This window comes from Phocoena sinus, chromosome 1 (assembly GCF_008692025.1).
Source record: "Phocoena sinus isolate mPhoSin1 chromosome 1, mPhoSin1.pri, whole genome shotgun sequence".
In the NCBI taxonomy this organism is placed as follows: domain Eukaryota; kingdom Metazoa; phylum Chordata; class Mammalia; order Artiodactyla; family Phocoenidae; genus Phocoena; species Phocoena sinus.
In genome coordinates, this window is record NC_045763.1 from 130,514,087 (window position 1) to 130,531,401 (window position 17,315).

Consider the following 17,315-nt stretch of genomic DNA (forward strand, 5'->3'; position numbering starts at 1 on the left):
CTTACTCTTGTCTGTAACAAAACTGAATCTAATAAATTAATACCAATTAAGCATCATGCTATCATGCTGGCTTTTGATTTGAAATATAATTATCATGTTGGGAAAACATCTATGATGTTTTTGTTCTACTAAGGGATCTTGATCTATCACGGACATTGGATATTATTCAAATGTCTTTTGGCATCTTTGGATATGATCACGTGGTTATCATACCCATTCTTTTCTAACCCAGAGTAATTATATTATGCTACCTTTGCACTTAGTAATGGTGTCTATTTTAATGTATTACTGAATTCTAAGTTTTAATATTTGGGATTTTAAAAATATTAACGTGTGAGATGAACTTGTAGTTTTCTTTAATTGTGCTTTGTCAAGTTTACTGTCAGCGTTATACTGGTTTTATAAAACAATTAAGAAGCTTTTCCTTTCTTTCTACTATGTGCTGGCAATTTAACATCACTGAAATTATCTGGTTCTTGAAATAATCTGTGAAAATGAGCCAGGCAATAAATAATTTCTTGAATAGAGCAAGGGGCAAATTTTTCCATTGGAAATGCATTATTCAATTAGTTAAAATCAATCAGTTAAAGCTGATGAAAATTCTTAGACTTTTAATTGGGGGGGTGGGGGGTTGGGGGGATAGCGAAAATGACTCACTTTTAGATTCAGTTAACCACAAGTAGCTTCCTACTTGTAGGCACAATGTAATGAAAGGTGAAGAAACTGCTTTGGTTTTCTTTTCTAAAATTCTGTATTACTTTCTAAAGATTTCCTATTCATCAAAGGGAATGCAACTACATCTTTTCATATTTCTCAATGGCAGCAAATTATTCTACCTAATAATTCTATCTTATTCTCTAACAAATTACTAGAAGGTTGAGTCTGATGACTTTCACACTTACTTTTCCAGTTCCTCCTGTGAGTGTGCAAATGTACAGCTGGCCCCACGAGGGCATCCTCCTCTCTGCTTCATGTCTCGACACATGTATGTTTTATATTTGCTATGCTGTGGAGGCTACGACCAAAATTAAAACATTAGCCATTAAAAAAAAAATGTAAATCTTGCATTGCCATTTTAGGATCTTAATAATCTAGATGAATAATTCAGACTAACTCATACACTTATCTAGACTGCCCAGACAAAAGTCCTGGAAAGTGTGCAAAATAAATTACTTAAAAAAAAAAGTAGTCCTGATTTTTCTGATATGCTGATATTAACTATCAAACATGTAACATCACATAAATTCTTGATTCAATCTCATGAGAGCTCTAAGATCTTCTTTCCAATGTTTTACAGTGGACAAGCACACCACTGGAGATTAGGACTTTCAAATATTTAAACTGTCTCCTAATATCTGTTGTGGACAATGTTCAATATAGCTACACTTACAATTATGTTTCCTTATAACACACTACAAAATCTACAAGAGGCAGAACTTAAAAGTTAATATTATTTTTGATGATGAGCATTCTTCATGTCTAATGGAACAAGGAGTTAAAAGTAAGTTTTTAATTTTCTAAATTTAATCATAAATAAAGCCCTGATCTGTGCTTAGATTAGGAAAAGCATATCCATATTTTTCTACTTTTAATATTTCTTAATTTTAAAGAAAAAAGGAATACTGAATAATCTATTGTTAATATTTACTGAGCCAGATAAATTAATAACAAAGTTTTAATTTCTCAAGCTTACTACTACAAAATATGTACTGAACCTAACATAAATTCTGAGGGCAAAATGAAATAATTGGGAGTAAAATTTAAAACTCTAGCCATAACACAGGCTATTATATTTTACTGCCATATATTTCATCTAAAAATACTTGAGGAAAATTTGGCGCACTGTCATAACTGACATTATGAATGAAAAATATCTGAATGCTAATGCAGAAAAAGCATTTACAAAATATGTGAACAGTACTGGAGAGATACAGCATTAGCACTAAAAAGTGATATCTATTGTCAAACTGAAATGCAAGAGTAACCAAAGAGAATAATTTTATACAAATGGAATAACCTTTAGCAAGAATCAAATGCTGCTATATCCAATGTGAAAACTGACTCCAGCACATTAGACCAACAATGATTATTTAATTTCAATGTTGTCAGATAAAATTACTAGGCTAATCCAATAAACTGGCTGCTAACCATTCTAAACTATAAATCTTATAATTTTTGTTACATTCTTCATGATGTCTAATGGAACAGGGAGTTAAAAATAGGTTTTTATTTTATTTTAATTTCTAGTTTTTACAGAGTCTAAAAATATTCATGTCATCCTGTTGGCTTTGTTTTTATCTGTAAGGATAGACACAGTGGCTTACTTCTAAGTTTCAAACATCTCCTTTACCTGCTGTTGATCTGCTCCTTTTTTGCTGTGATTCTGGATATAATCAACCAACCCGTGTACCACTGTACGCACAGCAACCAGCCCATTTTCTAGCTGTTCCCAAGTAGGAGGAGGAGCATCTACACAACAAATTTTAAAAAATTTCAGACTATGTTATTCAATGTTCTGCCCAGTATTAAATTAGTAAAGGAGTGTCAGCACTTCAGTGAAATCAAGCTTCATACAGCTATTCATGAAATAGCTTATTCACGTAAACATCATCTTAAAGGAATAAATATATCCTTTTAAAGCAGGGGTTACAATCTAAAATAACTTCAGGGACAGTGAAGGTAGTAACATATAGGAATTAAATATGACAGATAATAAATGGTAACCGTCTTCAGACCCTTAGTGTTGGAAATAGCAATAAAGAGTGACAGGGACTGTGTTAAAGAGTATGTCTCACATCTAAGATTATCGTTACTACTCAACTTTAGCTGACTGTTGTTATGTGAAGATGCAAGGCTGACACTGGCAGATACACCACTGTTTCCTATGGAAAACTGAAATTTGAGATTTTTACGTAAAAATTTCTAGTTTTTGAGTGTTTGCACCTAAAAAATTTAGAGTATAGTGCAGACCAACACTTTGTGGATCAAACAAACTTGACTGTGGACTGCCTACAGTCAGCCAATTTGTAATGTCTATTTTGAAATTCTTTGTAAAGCAAGTATTGCTAAACAGAAAGCTTAAAAAATTTAGTAGAAGAGCTATTATATAAAGCAGCTATGCTATACACACTCTTCGTTTAGTAAAGTACTGTGACTTTATAAAGGAAAAATTAACTGTAAGGCTAAATATGAAAAGTTCTCTAAAAGAAATATAAAATGAAGTGAGAACACATATGTAGAAATGACTTCCTGTTGGAACACTAAAAAACTTCTGGATGATGGCATTTGAACTAGGCTTTGAAAGACAGGTGGAATTTCAACAGTAAAAAAGGATAAAGATGCAGAGAAAGTGAAGAGATCAGTCATACAACAAAGTATTTTAATGAACACCTACTAAGTTCCAGGTATTATTCTAGTTGGGAGGGAAGCAGTAGCAATCAAAACAAAAATCCCTATTCTATTCAAGGAGAAAAGCCAGATAATCAATAAGATAAACAACCAAAACACAAAGTATTTAGATACTGAGTTGAATAAATAGAGCAAGGAAAGGGAGTGGGACAGGTATGTGTAAAATTTTAGACAGGGTAGCCTGAAAAGGCCTCCTTGAGAAGGTTACATTTGATTAAAGACGTGAAAGTAGGGTTTGAGTGTGCCTTGTAGATATATTAGGATATAGAGGAGAAAAACATTCTAGGGAAACGAAAGAATAAGTGCAAAGGGCCTAATATGGGAGTATGCCTGACATGTTCATGGAGGTGAAATCTGGAATGAATGAGGTGGGAAAAGAGTAAAAGAAGTTGGAGACAGGTAAAGGAAGACCAGATCATGTGAGGCCTGGTAGGTCATAGAAAAGACTGGCTTTTACTGAGTGATGGAAAGCACTGGAGAGTTTTTGAGCAGAGGGGTAATAGGATCACTCTGGCTCCTATGTTAGAACCAGACAGACAACAGAAGGCTATTCCATAATCTATGAAGAGGGATGAGGGGGGTAGCAGTGAAGGTGATAAGTAGATGGATTCCTAATGGATTTTAAAGGTAAGGCCTACACGATATACTGATAGATCCAATGTACCTTATGAGAGAAAGACAAGTTGATGGTACCTCCAAGGCGTTTGGACTGAGGAAATGGAAGGATGGAGTTGCCACTAACAGGAATGGTGGGTGGGCGGGGGACAGGGGATGGAACTCACTTTTGGACAGACTATTTTTGAAATTCTTATTAGATATTCAAGTAGAACTACTGGATATTGGGCAGGCAGGTGGATATAAAAAAGAATTCAGGAAGAAGGTCTAGGCTGTATATACTATGTTATACAGATTCTAAAACACCATGAACTGTAACACATACCATTATTTTATGTGCTACTAAAATGGAAAAGATTGCTAATTATCACCTGTCATTGATTATACAAATGCAGCCCAGTTTCGGAATGCTAAAATCTGAAAAAAAAATTGTGAGCTTCAGAATTGACGAAATATAGTAAATGTGAGTCATATAAATAATATTTAAAGCCATGAAACTTTGAGGACACTACCTGAGATTACCTGGGGAATGAGTATAAATAGAAAAGAGACACAAGGATTAAATTCTGGAAGCACTTCAAGGGTTAGAGGCTATGGGGGAAAAAACGTGAGACGCTATGGGGAAAAAACGTGAGACGCTATGGGAAAAAAACAAAAAAAAGTTTAGAGGCTATGGAGATCAGAAAAAAATCAGCAAAAGAGGCTAAGAAGGAGGGCTCAATAAAGTAAGAAGAAAACTAGGAGGTTGTGGTGGCCTGGAAGTTAAAAGAGTGGTACAAGGAGTAGAGAGTAAACAACGTTAAATGTTGCTAACAGGTCAAACACAAAAAGAACCAAGAATTGACATTTGGAATTAGCTGCATGGAAATCACTTGTGACTTTGACAAAAGCAATTTTGATTGAGTGGTAGAGATAAACACCTGATTGGACTGCATTCAAGAGAGTGCTATAAAAAGGAGAGAACTGGAATCGTAGGTAGATGACAAATGGTGTCAAAAGTGGGTTTTGGGCTTCCCTGGTGGTTAAGAATCCGCCTGCCAATGCAGGGCACATGGGTTCGAGCCCTGGTCCAGGAAGATCCCACATGCCTCGCAGCAACTAAGCCTGTGTGCCACAACTACTGAGCACACGTGCCACAACTACTGAAGCCTGCACGCCTAGACCCCGTGCTGCGCAACAAGAGATGCCCCGCTTGCTGCAACTAGAGAAAGCCTACGCACAGCAACGAAGATCCAACACAGCCAAAAATAATACATAAATAAATTAATTTTTTAAAAAGTGGGTTTTGATGACAGGAACAATAAAATGTATGTTGATAGAGCTACTGTAGTAGAGAAAGAAAACTGATGACATAAGAAACAGATGATACTGGAAGGATATATTTGACAAGATGATATTGGTACATGAGGAGAGAGGGTGGCCTTAGCTAGAAGTTTATCCACTGTTACATGGTTTATCCACTATTACACAAGGAGAGTAGAATATACTGGCACAGAATTAGGTAGACAGATCGGTGCTGATGAGGTAGTGAGCTTGTGAAGTGCTCTTCTGATTGCTCAGAATGATCAAAGCACAGAAGTGGGGGAAAAAAAAATCACTGGGATCTAAAAATAGATCTTAGGGCAATTCCCTGGCAGTCCAGTGGTTAAGACTCTGCCCTTCCACTGCCCTGGGCCTGGGTTTGACCCCTGGTCGGTGAACTAAGATCCCATATGCCATGTGGCACAGCCAAAAAAATAAATAATTTTAGAAAAGTAATAAAATAAAAACATAAAAAAAGATCTTACCTGGTTTGATTAAGCGATTTTGGTAATAAATTTACTACTCTGAATGTCATGGTCAAGAGTTCCAAACCTTATTCTATAAGCAAAGGGGTGTCACTTAAAAGTTTATGAGTGTAAAATAAGATCTGAGATGTGATTCATTTTGCAGCAGTAAGTAGACTAGAAGGAAGAATTAAAAGAGTAGAGAAAAATGAAAGGCTAAGTTTAGTCTCAGGAAAAGGAATGAGGCCCTCAACTGAGGCAGTATTAATAGGCATGGGATAGAGGGATATTGTGAAAGAACAGATAAATCCTGTTGTCTAGGGCTTCTCTGGTGGCGCAGTGGTTAAGAATCCATCTGCCAATGCAGGGGACAAGGGTTTGAGCCCTGGTCCGGGAAGATTCCACATGCTGCGGAGCAACTAAGCCCGTGTGCCACAACTACTGAGCCTGCACTCTAGGGCCTGTGTGCCACAACTACTGAGCCCACGTGCCACAGCTACTGAAGCCCATGTGCCTAGAGCCCATGCTCCGCAACATGAGAAGCCACTGCAATGAGAAGCCCACGCACTGCAATGAAGAGTAGCTCCCACTCGCCACAACTAGAGAAAGCCCGTGTGCAGCAATGAAGATCCAATGCAGCTAAAAAAAAAAAAAAAACCTGTTGTCTGAAATGCTATGTAGAGCAAGTGAAAGGAAAAGATATAAAGTAAGACAAAAGGCTCAAGTTTTAAGCTTACATACCTCAGAGAATGAGGTCATTTACAGAGAAAGGGAAGACAGGAGGAAGAGCAGGTATCAAGGGAAGATGAGTTTGTTTTGAAACACACTGAGGAGAGGAGAGGAGAGGATACGGAATCTCAGAAAGCATTTGGGAAAGTAGGTCTGGAGTGATGAAGAGATAACAGTGATAGAGATATTTGGGAGTCTATTATCTATAAAGGAATAGTACCTGATGCTGAGAATAAATGACCATCATCATCAACAGAAGAGTGCAGAAAAAAACAAAATTCCAAGAACACAACCAGCCTACTCCTTAGGAGGCAGAAGAGGAAAGAGTGGTCAAAATACGACAGAACCAGCATTCAGACAGGCCAGAAGAGAATCATAAGACTACAGAAAGATAAGGTATCAGGAGAGTTTCCATATCAAGGAAGTGGTCAACAACATTATCAAATGCTAAAGACAAATCAAGTTATTTAAGGACCGAGAAGAAATCTTTGGAATTAGAAACTAGGAAATTACTAGTGAATGTTAAGAATTTTAGTTCAGGGCTTCCCTGGTGGTGCAGTGGTTGAGAGTCTGCCTGCCGATGCAGGGGACACGGGTTCGTGCCGTGGTCCGGGAAGGTCCCAAATGCAGCAGAGCGGCTGGGCCCGTGAACCATGGCCACTGAGCCTGCGCATCCGGAGCCTGTGCCTCCGGAGCCTGTGCTCCGCAACGGGAGAGGCCACAACAGTGAGAGGCCCGCGTACCGCAAAAAAAAAAAAGAATTTTAGTTCAGTAGTAGGAATAAACACAGGGACAGCAATAGGATATAAGCTAACACACCCTAGATGTAATATTAAGTGAAAAATGAAGGTTGGGTGACTTTCAGGTCAAGGAGAAGGAACAGGAAATGGCTGGACAAAGTAGACACACAAGGGAGGATATGTGATGGAACAAGATTATCGTAGAGAAAGTAAAGTTGGGACCAAAAAAATGCAACTAAGGACATATGATACAGAAAAAATGAGAAAACGAGTTTTGTCAAGAGATGAAAATGATAAAAATAGAGCACAATTTGTGATGAGAGAGGGAGGAAACATAAAGGATCCCAGAGGGATCCTATTTTGCTGGTAAAGTGAGCAGCACAGTAAAAAGTATTAAATAAATATTAGTTGAAGTAATAAAGAGACAGACAAGATTGGGGCCAGAAACTTAAATACTATAGAAAAGATTTGGAATTACTACACCAGGAAATTCTAGAGAAATGTAACGAAAGATAATTAAAAGACTCACTGAATAGCACTAAGGCACATATAGGATAGTCCATTAATTTTCCCTGGGCTTACCTGGACTAGGGTCAATGTTTGCTAATAGCTCCAAATGGGGTCTTAGTCGATTCAAGTTTGCTGGATCTCCAGTCCTCTGGAGAGCAATTGTTAGTTCCTGAACACTTTGTGCAAAAGAGGCTGGGGTCTGCAACTTAAAAAAAGATAAATATTAACTTCCCTCAAAGACCAGATAATCCTTTTAAAATAAAGATTATTTACAATATCACAACCATTTTTGCAATTAATTATATTTAATTTTTATCCTCCCACACATCCCATGCTCTGGCCAGACTGGATCACTTGTTACTTGAACAAACCCTGCACTTCTCTGCATCCACACGTTGATATATTGTATACTCTCTCTTCCCTCTGTCATCACATTCCTCAAATGTGAGATCTTTCTCACATCCTCAATTTGGAAATACTCTTTACATCTCCAGTTCTTACAGTATTGTGTTAGTTTGGCTCTTGGGGTCTTTCCAAATAATTGAAGTTTGGAAATACTGTCTAGAGATAATGCTATACAACAGCACGAACAATGAAACTGTACTCAAACTGTGTTTGAATTCAAGTTCTGTTATGGACCAAAGATTATGACATCAGATATAACCTTTACAGACTCTATCTGAACTCCATCTGTTGTACGGACTAAATAATTTGAGAAGTTCATTCCAGTTCAAAAAATCCTATATTGGTTTGGGATTCTTGGAAGCTATTAGGTTGTGTATTTTCTCAAGGCTTAATGACACACATACTTGCACTAACTCCCCTAAGCTGGTCAGTACATATGACCTGTAAAGTAAAAAAACTGGTTATGTGATACTAACTAAAGGTTCTTACTTGGAAACATTTAGCTATGTAGTTTATTAATATAGATGAGGGTTGCTCTCACTTCTGAGACTGACAGCATTCTGCCTATGGAATGTGTATCTCTCTAAATAAACTCACTTTCACTTAAAAAAAAAAAAATATATATATATGTATATATACATGTGGAACTTTTTCTCCCCCAAAGGTCATTCTAAAAGGTAAATTTTTAAAAAGCATACATTTTAAAAAACATGGAATAACACAACTAATCATTAAAATGCTGGCATGTCTTTATTCAATTTTTCATCTTTGCATGTTTTTCATATACTTATAATCAGCTATTTATAAACTTATGGATTTGCCTACCATTAATATTATAACAAAGGTTTTTGTTTGTTTGTTTTGCGGTACGCAGGCCTCTCACTGTTGTGGCCTCTCCCGTTGCGGAGCACAGGCTCCGGACGCGCAGGCTCAGTCAGCAGCCATGGCTCACGGGCCCAGCCGCTCCGAGGCGTATGGGATCTTCCCGGACCAGGGCATGAACCCGTGTCCCCTGCATCGGCAGGCGGACTCTCAACCACTGCACCACCAGGGAAGCCCAACAAAGGTATTTTTAAAATACCTAACCATTTTTATTATGAAATACTTCAAAGTAACTGTCTAATATAATAACACCCATGTATCTACCACTGAGACTTAACAAAAATATTTCACTAACATTTTTTTTTTAAAGAAATCAAGTGCTACTTAATAGCTGAAGAGAGTATCTGTCCTGATATGACCACAATTTTAACGGCCATGTAACAGTGTTCTGAGCAGATGTATCTTAACTTCTTTAACCATCCCTTTATTTTATCCTTTGTAAATAATTTAGCAATTAACACCTTTGCATTCATAACCTTTTTGAAAGTCTGGATTATTCCCTTAAAATAAATTCCTGGAAATAGTAGGTTTGGTAAAGTACACAAATATTTTGAGGCTTCACTGACAAACTGTTTCTCAAAAGACCTGTAATGCATTTTACAAACCATCAGCAATTAATGAGAGTATATGTTTCTTTATAGTTTAACAGGCAATATTTGGCATGTCACTGCTTTAAATGTATTTATTATTGGCATCGAATTCTAGTCCATCAACTAGATATACTTCCTGTTTGTGAACTGTTATTTCATATTTCTTTGCCTATTAACTTACTAGGGTTATTGTTTTTCTTATCACTTTTAATAAATTCTCCACTTGCACTGTCCAATACAGTAGCCATTAGCAACATATGGCTATTAAAAATTTTAAGTATGTAAAATAAAAATTTTAGTTCATCAGTTACACAAGTTACACATCAAGTGTTTAATAGCCAAGTGTGGCTCGTGATCACCATACTGGACAATGCATGTATACCGAACATTTTCATTATCACACGAAGTTCTATTGCTCTATATAATAATAAGATGTCACACTACTAACTTCATTTACCAGATTGTTGTAAGAAGGTTTAGGATATTAAATTCAAATTACTGCTCATGGTGTGAGAAAATTATTGCAGGATATACATCTAGTTATATAGTCCAGTTCAGACAAGAAGGTTAATTTAACCTCCTTGTACAATTTTCATAAAAGCAAGTCAAGTTTCTCTTCAGAGGTAGAAAGCCACTCCTTTAAAAGATCATGATTAAGGTTATAATCAGTCCACTGCATAATTTCAGGCCTAGGAGCTGCAGGTGAAGTTTTGATAAAGGTATCTATAGGACAGAACAAATAATACACATTATACTGACAATTACACACCATGCAGTTATAAAACATTTCCTAATTCTCCTTTGACATCAACCTTCTACTTATTTCAAGAATTCTACCTTTAGGAATAGCAAAAAAAAAAAAAAGGGTGGTGTGGGGTAGGGGGAGAATAGTCTGGAAAGAGTTTTAGTAATTAAGAGCAGGGATTCTAGAGTCAGAATGTTCAAGTTCAAATCCAGCTTTGTCAGTTATTACCTACGTGATCCTGGAGAAATGTATTTAATCTCCCTCTGTCTCTGTATAAAAGGAATAATACAGGGCTGTTGAGAAGATTAAATGAATTATTTAAAACCACCAGATAGGAAGCTCTCCCTGGCAGTCCAGTGGATAGGACTTGGCACTTTCATTGCTGTGGCCAGGATTCAATCCCTGGTCAGGGAACTAAGATTCTGCAAGCCACGTGGTGAGGCCAAAAACTGAACTGAACGAAACTAAACTAAACTAACATAAACTAAACTGAAATATTCTGAGCAAAGTATTAACGCACTAAAATCAAAAAATAAAATAAAACCACCAGACACACACTAAGCTCTCAGTAAGTGTTAAATATTATTTTATTTAGGCTACTCTTACATACTAACATTATTTCTTTTTTTTTTGAATTTATTTATTTAATGTATTTATTTTTGGCTGCGCTGGGTCTTCGCAGCTGCGTGTGGGCCCTCTCCGGTTGCAGCGAGTGGGGGATACGCTTCACCGTGGTGTGCGGGCTTCTCACTGTGGTGGCCTCCCCCACTGTGGAGCACGGGCTCTAGGTGCACAGGCCCCAGCAGTTGTGGCACACGGGCCCAGCTGCTCCGCGGCATGTAGGATCTTCCCAGACCAGGACCCAAACCTGTGTCCCCTGCATTGGCAGGTGGACTCGCAATCACTGTGCCACCAGGGAAGTCCCGTCATTATTTCTTTAAATTAAATGTAAGGTGGATTCTAATGTATAATCATCTCTATGGTTATAAGGACTTAAGATAAAATAGTAAAAATTAAGGTAAATAGTAAAAATTTTTTAAAATTATTCAACATAATATATTTACATGGCACTTTTAAGATTTTTATCTTACACACTTTATCTTACAGCACTTTCACATATTTCATGTTGAACTGCAACAAAACCAGTTTAAGTATTATTCTATAGTTTTAAAAGAATTAAATATAACTCTTAGAGTCAGAAATAGTGGGGCCTGACCTAAAACTCATGTGTACTCAAGTGATCTTTTCATCATAACAGACAACAAATAAAGTAGAAATAAGTTTACTGAAAATTTGATCAAATATAGAATGGTTGGTAACTTATAATGTGAAATTTTTCTGGCTAAGAACCACAAGAAACCTCAATGTATACATCTTCCAGGTCATTAAATGGCTGTTCCAGGAGGACAATAAAGGCGTTTAGAAAATGAATTCAACTAATACAGTGATCAAAACTCAGAAAACAATAAAAGGAAGAAAGGCAATGAAAAAATAGAGATAGGAGACTGTCACAGGAATGTGAGACAGCACTGGATAAAGCATTAAAACTAATTAAATCAAATCTTATATGAACAATGTCAATTATACCTCAATTTAAAAAACCTTTACATGAACAAACTGCTACTATGATGTGACTAGTTATGACATGACACTCAGCTACAGAGAATATAATTTATAAGAGCCTGACATACAGGATTCACTTAAATATACACTTGTTAAATAAATGAATTACCAAAACTCCATGATTAGTCCAAGAAGTAAGGAACAAAAAAGGGTCTACCTTGTCAATAATGGACTGCATATGAGATTTGTGAGACTGGTCCCCATAAAGCAAAGAGGACCACTGGTCTGGTGCAATTCGTAAGCCTGCTTCCATAGCAATCTGCACTATCTGGGAGTCATGTTCTCGCCGCAGAGCTTCATACGTTCTAAATTCTTCTTTCAGCTGCATCAAAGAAGAGTCTTCATCACGCTTGGTGACCTAGGAAGACACACGTAATCTCATGAGTCAGGTTAAGAAACAAACTGGGCTTATACTTTATATGACCAAAGAGAGATATGAAAATACTTTGAAGAGAAGAGAGGGAGTCAAGATGGCAGACTAGAAGGATGTGGAATTCGCTTCTTGGTACAAAGAGGGCACCTACCAGGCACCAGTCCCCTGAGGGGACAGGAGGAACCCCAGCAACTGGGCCGGAGGTCGGGCCTGAGCTCCTGTGGTGGGAGCACCGAGTCCAAACCGCTGGACTAACAGAGAACCTCAGACCCCAGGGAATATTAATCGGGGTGAAGCCTCCTAGAGGTCCTCATCTAGGCACCAAGACCCGCTCTACCCAATGGTCTGCAAACACCAGTGCTGGAACCCTCAGAAAAAAAACAACCCGTAAGACAGGAATACAGCCCTAGCCATCAAAAAAAACACAAAAAATTGAAACGACAAAAAAATACATTACAAACAAAGGAGCAAGGTAAAAACCTACAAGACCAAATAAATGAAGACAAGATAGGCAACCCCTAAAAAAGAATTCAGAGTAATGACAGTAAAGATGATCCAAAATCTCAGAAATACAATGGAGAAAATACAAAAAATGTTTAACAAGGATCTAGAAGAACTAAAGAGCAAACAAACGATGATGAACAACACAATAACTGAAATTAAAAATACTCTAGAAGGGGCTTCCGTGGTGGCGCGGTGGTTCAGAGTCCGCCTGCCGATGCAGGGGACACGGGTTCGTGCCCTGGTGTGGGAAGATCCCACATGCCGCAGAGCAGCTGGGCCTGTGAGCCATGGCCACTGAGCCTGCGTGTCCGGAGTCTGTGCTCCGCAACTGGAGAGGCCACAACAGTGAGAGGCCCGTGTACCGCAAAAAAAAAACCAAAAAAACCCCCCAGAACTCTAGAAGGAATATGTGGCAGAAAAACGAATACGTGTGCTGGAAGATAAAATGGGGGAAATAACTGCCGGGGACCAGAATAAAGAAAAGAGAATGAAAAGAATTGAGGACAGTCTCAGAGACCTCTGGGACAACATTACATGCACCAAGATTAGAATTATAGAGGTCCCAGAAAGAGAAGAGAAAAAGGAAAGGTCTGAACAAATATTTGAAGAAATTATAGTCAAAAACTTCCGTAACATGGGAAAGGAAATAGTCAATCAAGTCCAGGAAGGGCAGAGAATCCCATACAGGATAAACCCAAAGAGACACACACAGAGACACATATTAATCAAACTATCAAAAATTAAATTCAAAGAAAAAGTATTAAAAGCAGCAAGGGAAAAGCAACAAATAACATACAAGGGAATCCCAATAAGGTTAACAGCTGATCTTTCAGCAGAAACTCTGCAAGCCAGAAAGGAGTGGCAGGACATATTTAAAGTGATGAAAGGGAAAAACCTACAACCAAAATTACTCTACCCAGCAAGGGTCTCATTCATATTTGACATAGAAATCAAAAGCTTTACTGACAAAGCAAAAGCTGTGAGAATTCGAAACCACCGATCAGGTTTACAACAAATGCTAAAGGAACTTCTCTAAGCAGGAAACACAACAGATGACAAAGACCCACAAAAACAAACCCAAATCAATTAAGAAAATGGTAGTAGGAACATACATATCGATAATCACCTTCAGTGTAAATGGATTAAAAGCTCCAACCAAAAGACACAGATTGGCCGAAAGAATACAAAAACAAGACCCTTATATATGGTGTCTACAAGAAACCCACTTCAGACCTAGGGACACATACAGACTGAAAATGAGGGGATGGAAAAAGATATTCCATGCCAACGGAGATCACAAGAAAGATGGAGTAGCAATACTCATATCAGATAAAATAGACTTTAAAATAAAGACTGTTACAAGAGATAAGGAAGGACACTACATAATGATCAAGGGATCAATCCAAGAAGAACACATAACAATTATAAATATTTATGCACCCAACATAGGAGCACCTCAATACATAAGGCAAATACTAACAGCCACAAAAGGAGGAATCGACAGTAACACAATAAAAGTGGGGGACTTTAACACCCTACTTACACCAATACACAGATCACCCACACAGAAAATAAATAAGGAAACAGAAGCTTTAAATGACACAGACCAGATAGACTTAATTGATATTTTTAGGACATTCTACCCGAAAGCGAAAGACTACACTTTTTCCTCAAGTGCACACAGAACGTTTCCAGAATAGATCACATCTTGGGTCACAAATCAAGCCTTGGAAAATTTAAGAAAACTGAAATCGTATCAATCATCTTTTCTGACCACAACACTATGAGATTAGAAATCGACTGAAGGAAAAAACAATAAAAAACACAAACACATGGAGGCTAAACAGTGTGCTGCTAAATAACCAAGAGATCACTGAAGAAATCAAAGAAGAAATAAAAAAAAAACCTAGAAACAAGTGACAATGCAAACAATGATCCAAAACCTATGGGACAAAGCAAAAGCAGTTCCAAGAGGGAAGTTCATAGCAATTCAAGCTCACCTCAAGAAACAAGAAAAATCTTCAATAAACAACTTAACCTTCCTAAAGCAACTAGAAAAAGAAGAACAAAGAAAATACAAAGTTGGTAGAAAGAAGAAATCATAAAGAGCAGAGATAAATGAAATGGAAACGAAGAAAACTAGAGCAAAGATCAATAAAACTAAGAGTTGGTTCTTTGAGAAGATAAACAAAATTGATAAACCTTTAGCCAGAATCATCAAGAAAAAAACGGAGAGGAATTAAATCAATAAAATTAGAAATGAAAAAGGAGAGATTACAACTGACACCACAGAAATACAAAAGATCGTAAGAGACTACTACAAGCAGCTATATGCCAATAACATGGACGACCTGGAAGAAATGGACAAATTCTTGGAAAAGTACAACTTTCCAAGATTGAAACAGGAGGAATTAGAAAATATAAACAGATTAATCACAGATAATGAAATTGAAACTGTAATTAAAAATTTTCCAACCAAAGTCCAGGACCAGATGGCTTCACAGGTGAATTCTATCAAACATTTAAAGAGTTAACACTTATCCTTCTCAAACTCTTCCAAAAAATTGCAGAGGGAGGAACACTCCTAAACTCACTCTATGAGACCACCACCACCCTGATACCAAAACCAGACAAATATATCACAAAAAAAGAAAATTGTAGACCAACATCATTGATGAATACAGACGCAAAAATCCTCAACAAAATACTAGCAAACAGAATCCAACAGCACATTAAAAGAACCATACACCATGATCAAGCGGGATTTATCCCAGGGATGCGAGGATTCTTCAATATACACAAATCAATCAATGTGATACACCATGTTAACAACTTGAAGAATAAAAACCATATGACCAAATGTATCACACTAATCCAAGATGTTAATGAAAGGGAAAAAACAAACAAACATATGATCATCTCAATAGATGCAGAAAAAGCTTTTGACACAATTCAATACCCATTTATGATAAAAACTCTCCAGAAAGTGAGCACAGAGGGAACCTATTTCAACATAGTAAAGCCCACATATGACAAACCCACAGCAAACATCATTCTCAATGGTGAAAAACTGAAAGCATTTCCTCTAGGATCAGGAACAAGACAAGGATGTCCACTCTCACCACTATCATTCAACATAGTTTTGGAAGTCCTAGCCACGACAATCAGAGAAGGAAAAGAAATAAAAGGAATACAAATTGGAAAAGAAGAAGTAAAACCGTCACTGTTTGCAGATGACATGATACTATACATAGAGAATCCTAAAGATGCCACCAGAAAACTACTAGAGCTAATCAATGAATTTGGTAAAATTGCAGTATACAAAATTAATGCACAGAAATCTCTTGCATTCCTATACACTAATGATGAAAAATCTGAACGTGAAATTAAGGAAACACTCGCATTTACCATTGCAACAAAAAGAATAAAATACCTAGGAATAAACCTACCTAAGGAGACAAAAGACCAGTATGCAGAAAACTATAAGACACTGATGAAAAAAATTAAAGATGATACCAACAGATGGAGAGATATACCATGTTCTTGGATTGGAAGAATCAATATTGTGAAAATGACTATACTACCCAAAGCAATCTACAGATTCAATGCAATCCCTATCAAATTACCAATGGCATTTTTTACGGAACTAGAACAAAAAATCTTAAAATTTGTATGGAGACACAAAAGACCGTGAATAGCCAAAGCAGTCTCGAGAGAAAAAAATGGAGCTGGAGGAATCAGACTCCCTGACTTCAGACTATACTACAAAGCTACAGTAATCAAGATAATATGGTACTGGCAAAAAAACAGAAATATAGATCAATGGAACAGGACAGAAAGCCCAGAGATAAACCCACACACACATGGTCAACTAATCTATGACAAAGGAGGCAAGGATATACAATGGAGAAAAGACAGCCCCTTCAGTAAGTGGTGCTGGGAAAACTGGACAGCTACATGCAAAAGAATGAAATTAGAACACTCCCTAACACCATACACAAAAATAAACTCAAAATGGATTAGAGACCTAAATGTAAGACTGGACACTATGAAACTCTTAGAGGAAAACATAGGAAGAACACTCTTTGACATAAATCACAGCAAGATCGTTTTTGATCCACCTCCTAGAGTAATGGAAATAAAAACAAAAATAAACAAATGGGACCTCATGAATCTTCAAAGCTTTTGCACAGCAAAGGAAACCATAAACAAGACGAAAAGACAACCCTACAAATGGGAGAAAATACTTACAAATGAATCACCAGACAAAGGATTAATCTCCAGAATATATAAACAGCTCATGCAGCTCAATATCAAAAAAAACAAACAACCCAATTGAAAAATGGGAAGAAGACCTAAATAGACGTTTCTCTGAAGAAGACATGCAGATGGCCAAGAAGCACATGAAAAGCTGCTCAATGTCAC

General features: G+C 37.1%; 1 protein-coding gene across 5 annotated transcripts in view; it reads right to left on the reverse strand.

The window, feature by feature from the left end:
• Nucleotides 1–17,315, reverse strand: part of RC3H1 (ring finger and CCCH-type domains 1) — a 95,338-nt gene that overhangs the window by 26,151 nt on the left and 51,872 nt on the right. For 4 of the 5 annotated variants that reach the window (XM_032631939.1, XM_032631897.1, XM_032631907.1 and 1 more), the window contains exons 6-9: nt 12,171–12,371; nt 7,841–7,973; nt 2,351–2,469; nt 903–1,015 (exon numbers count right to left, since the gene is read on the reverse strand). In XM_032631939.1, coding sequence (XP_032487830.1) covers nt 903–1,015; nt 2,351–2,469; nt 7,841–7,973; nt 12,171–12,371 — 566 coding nt within the window. The remainder of the gene's footprint in view (nt 1–902; nt 1,016–2,350; nt 2,470–7,840; nt 7,974–12,170; nt 12,372–17,315) is intronic. The other variant, XM_032631929.1, reaches the window with a different exon arrangement.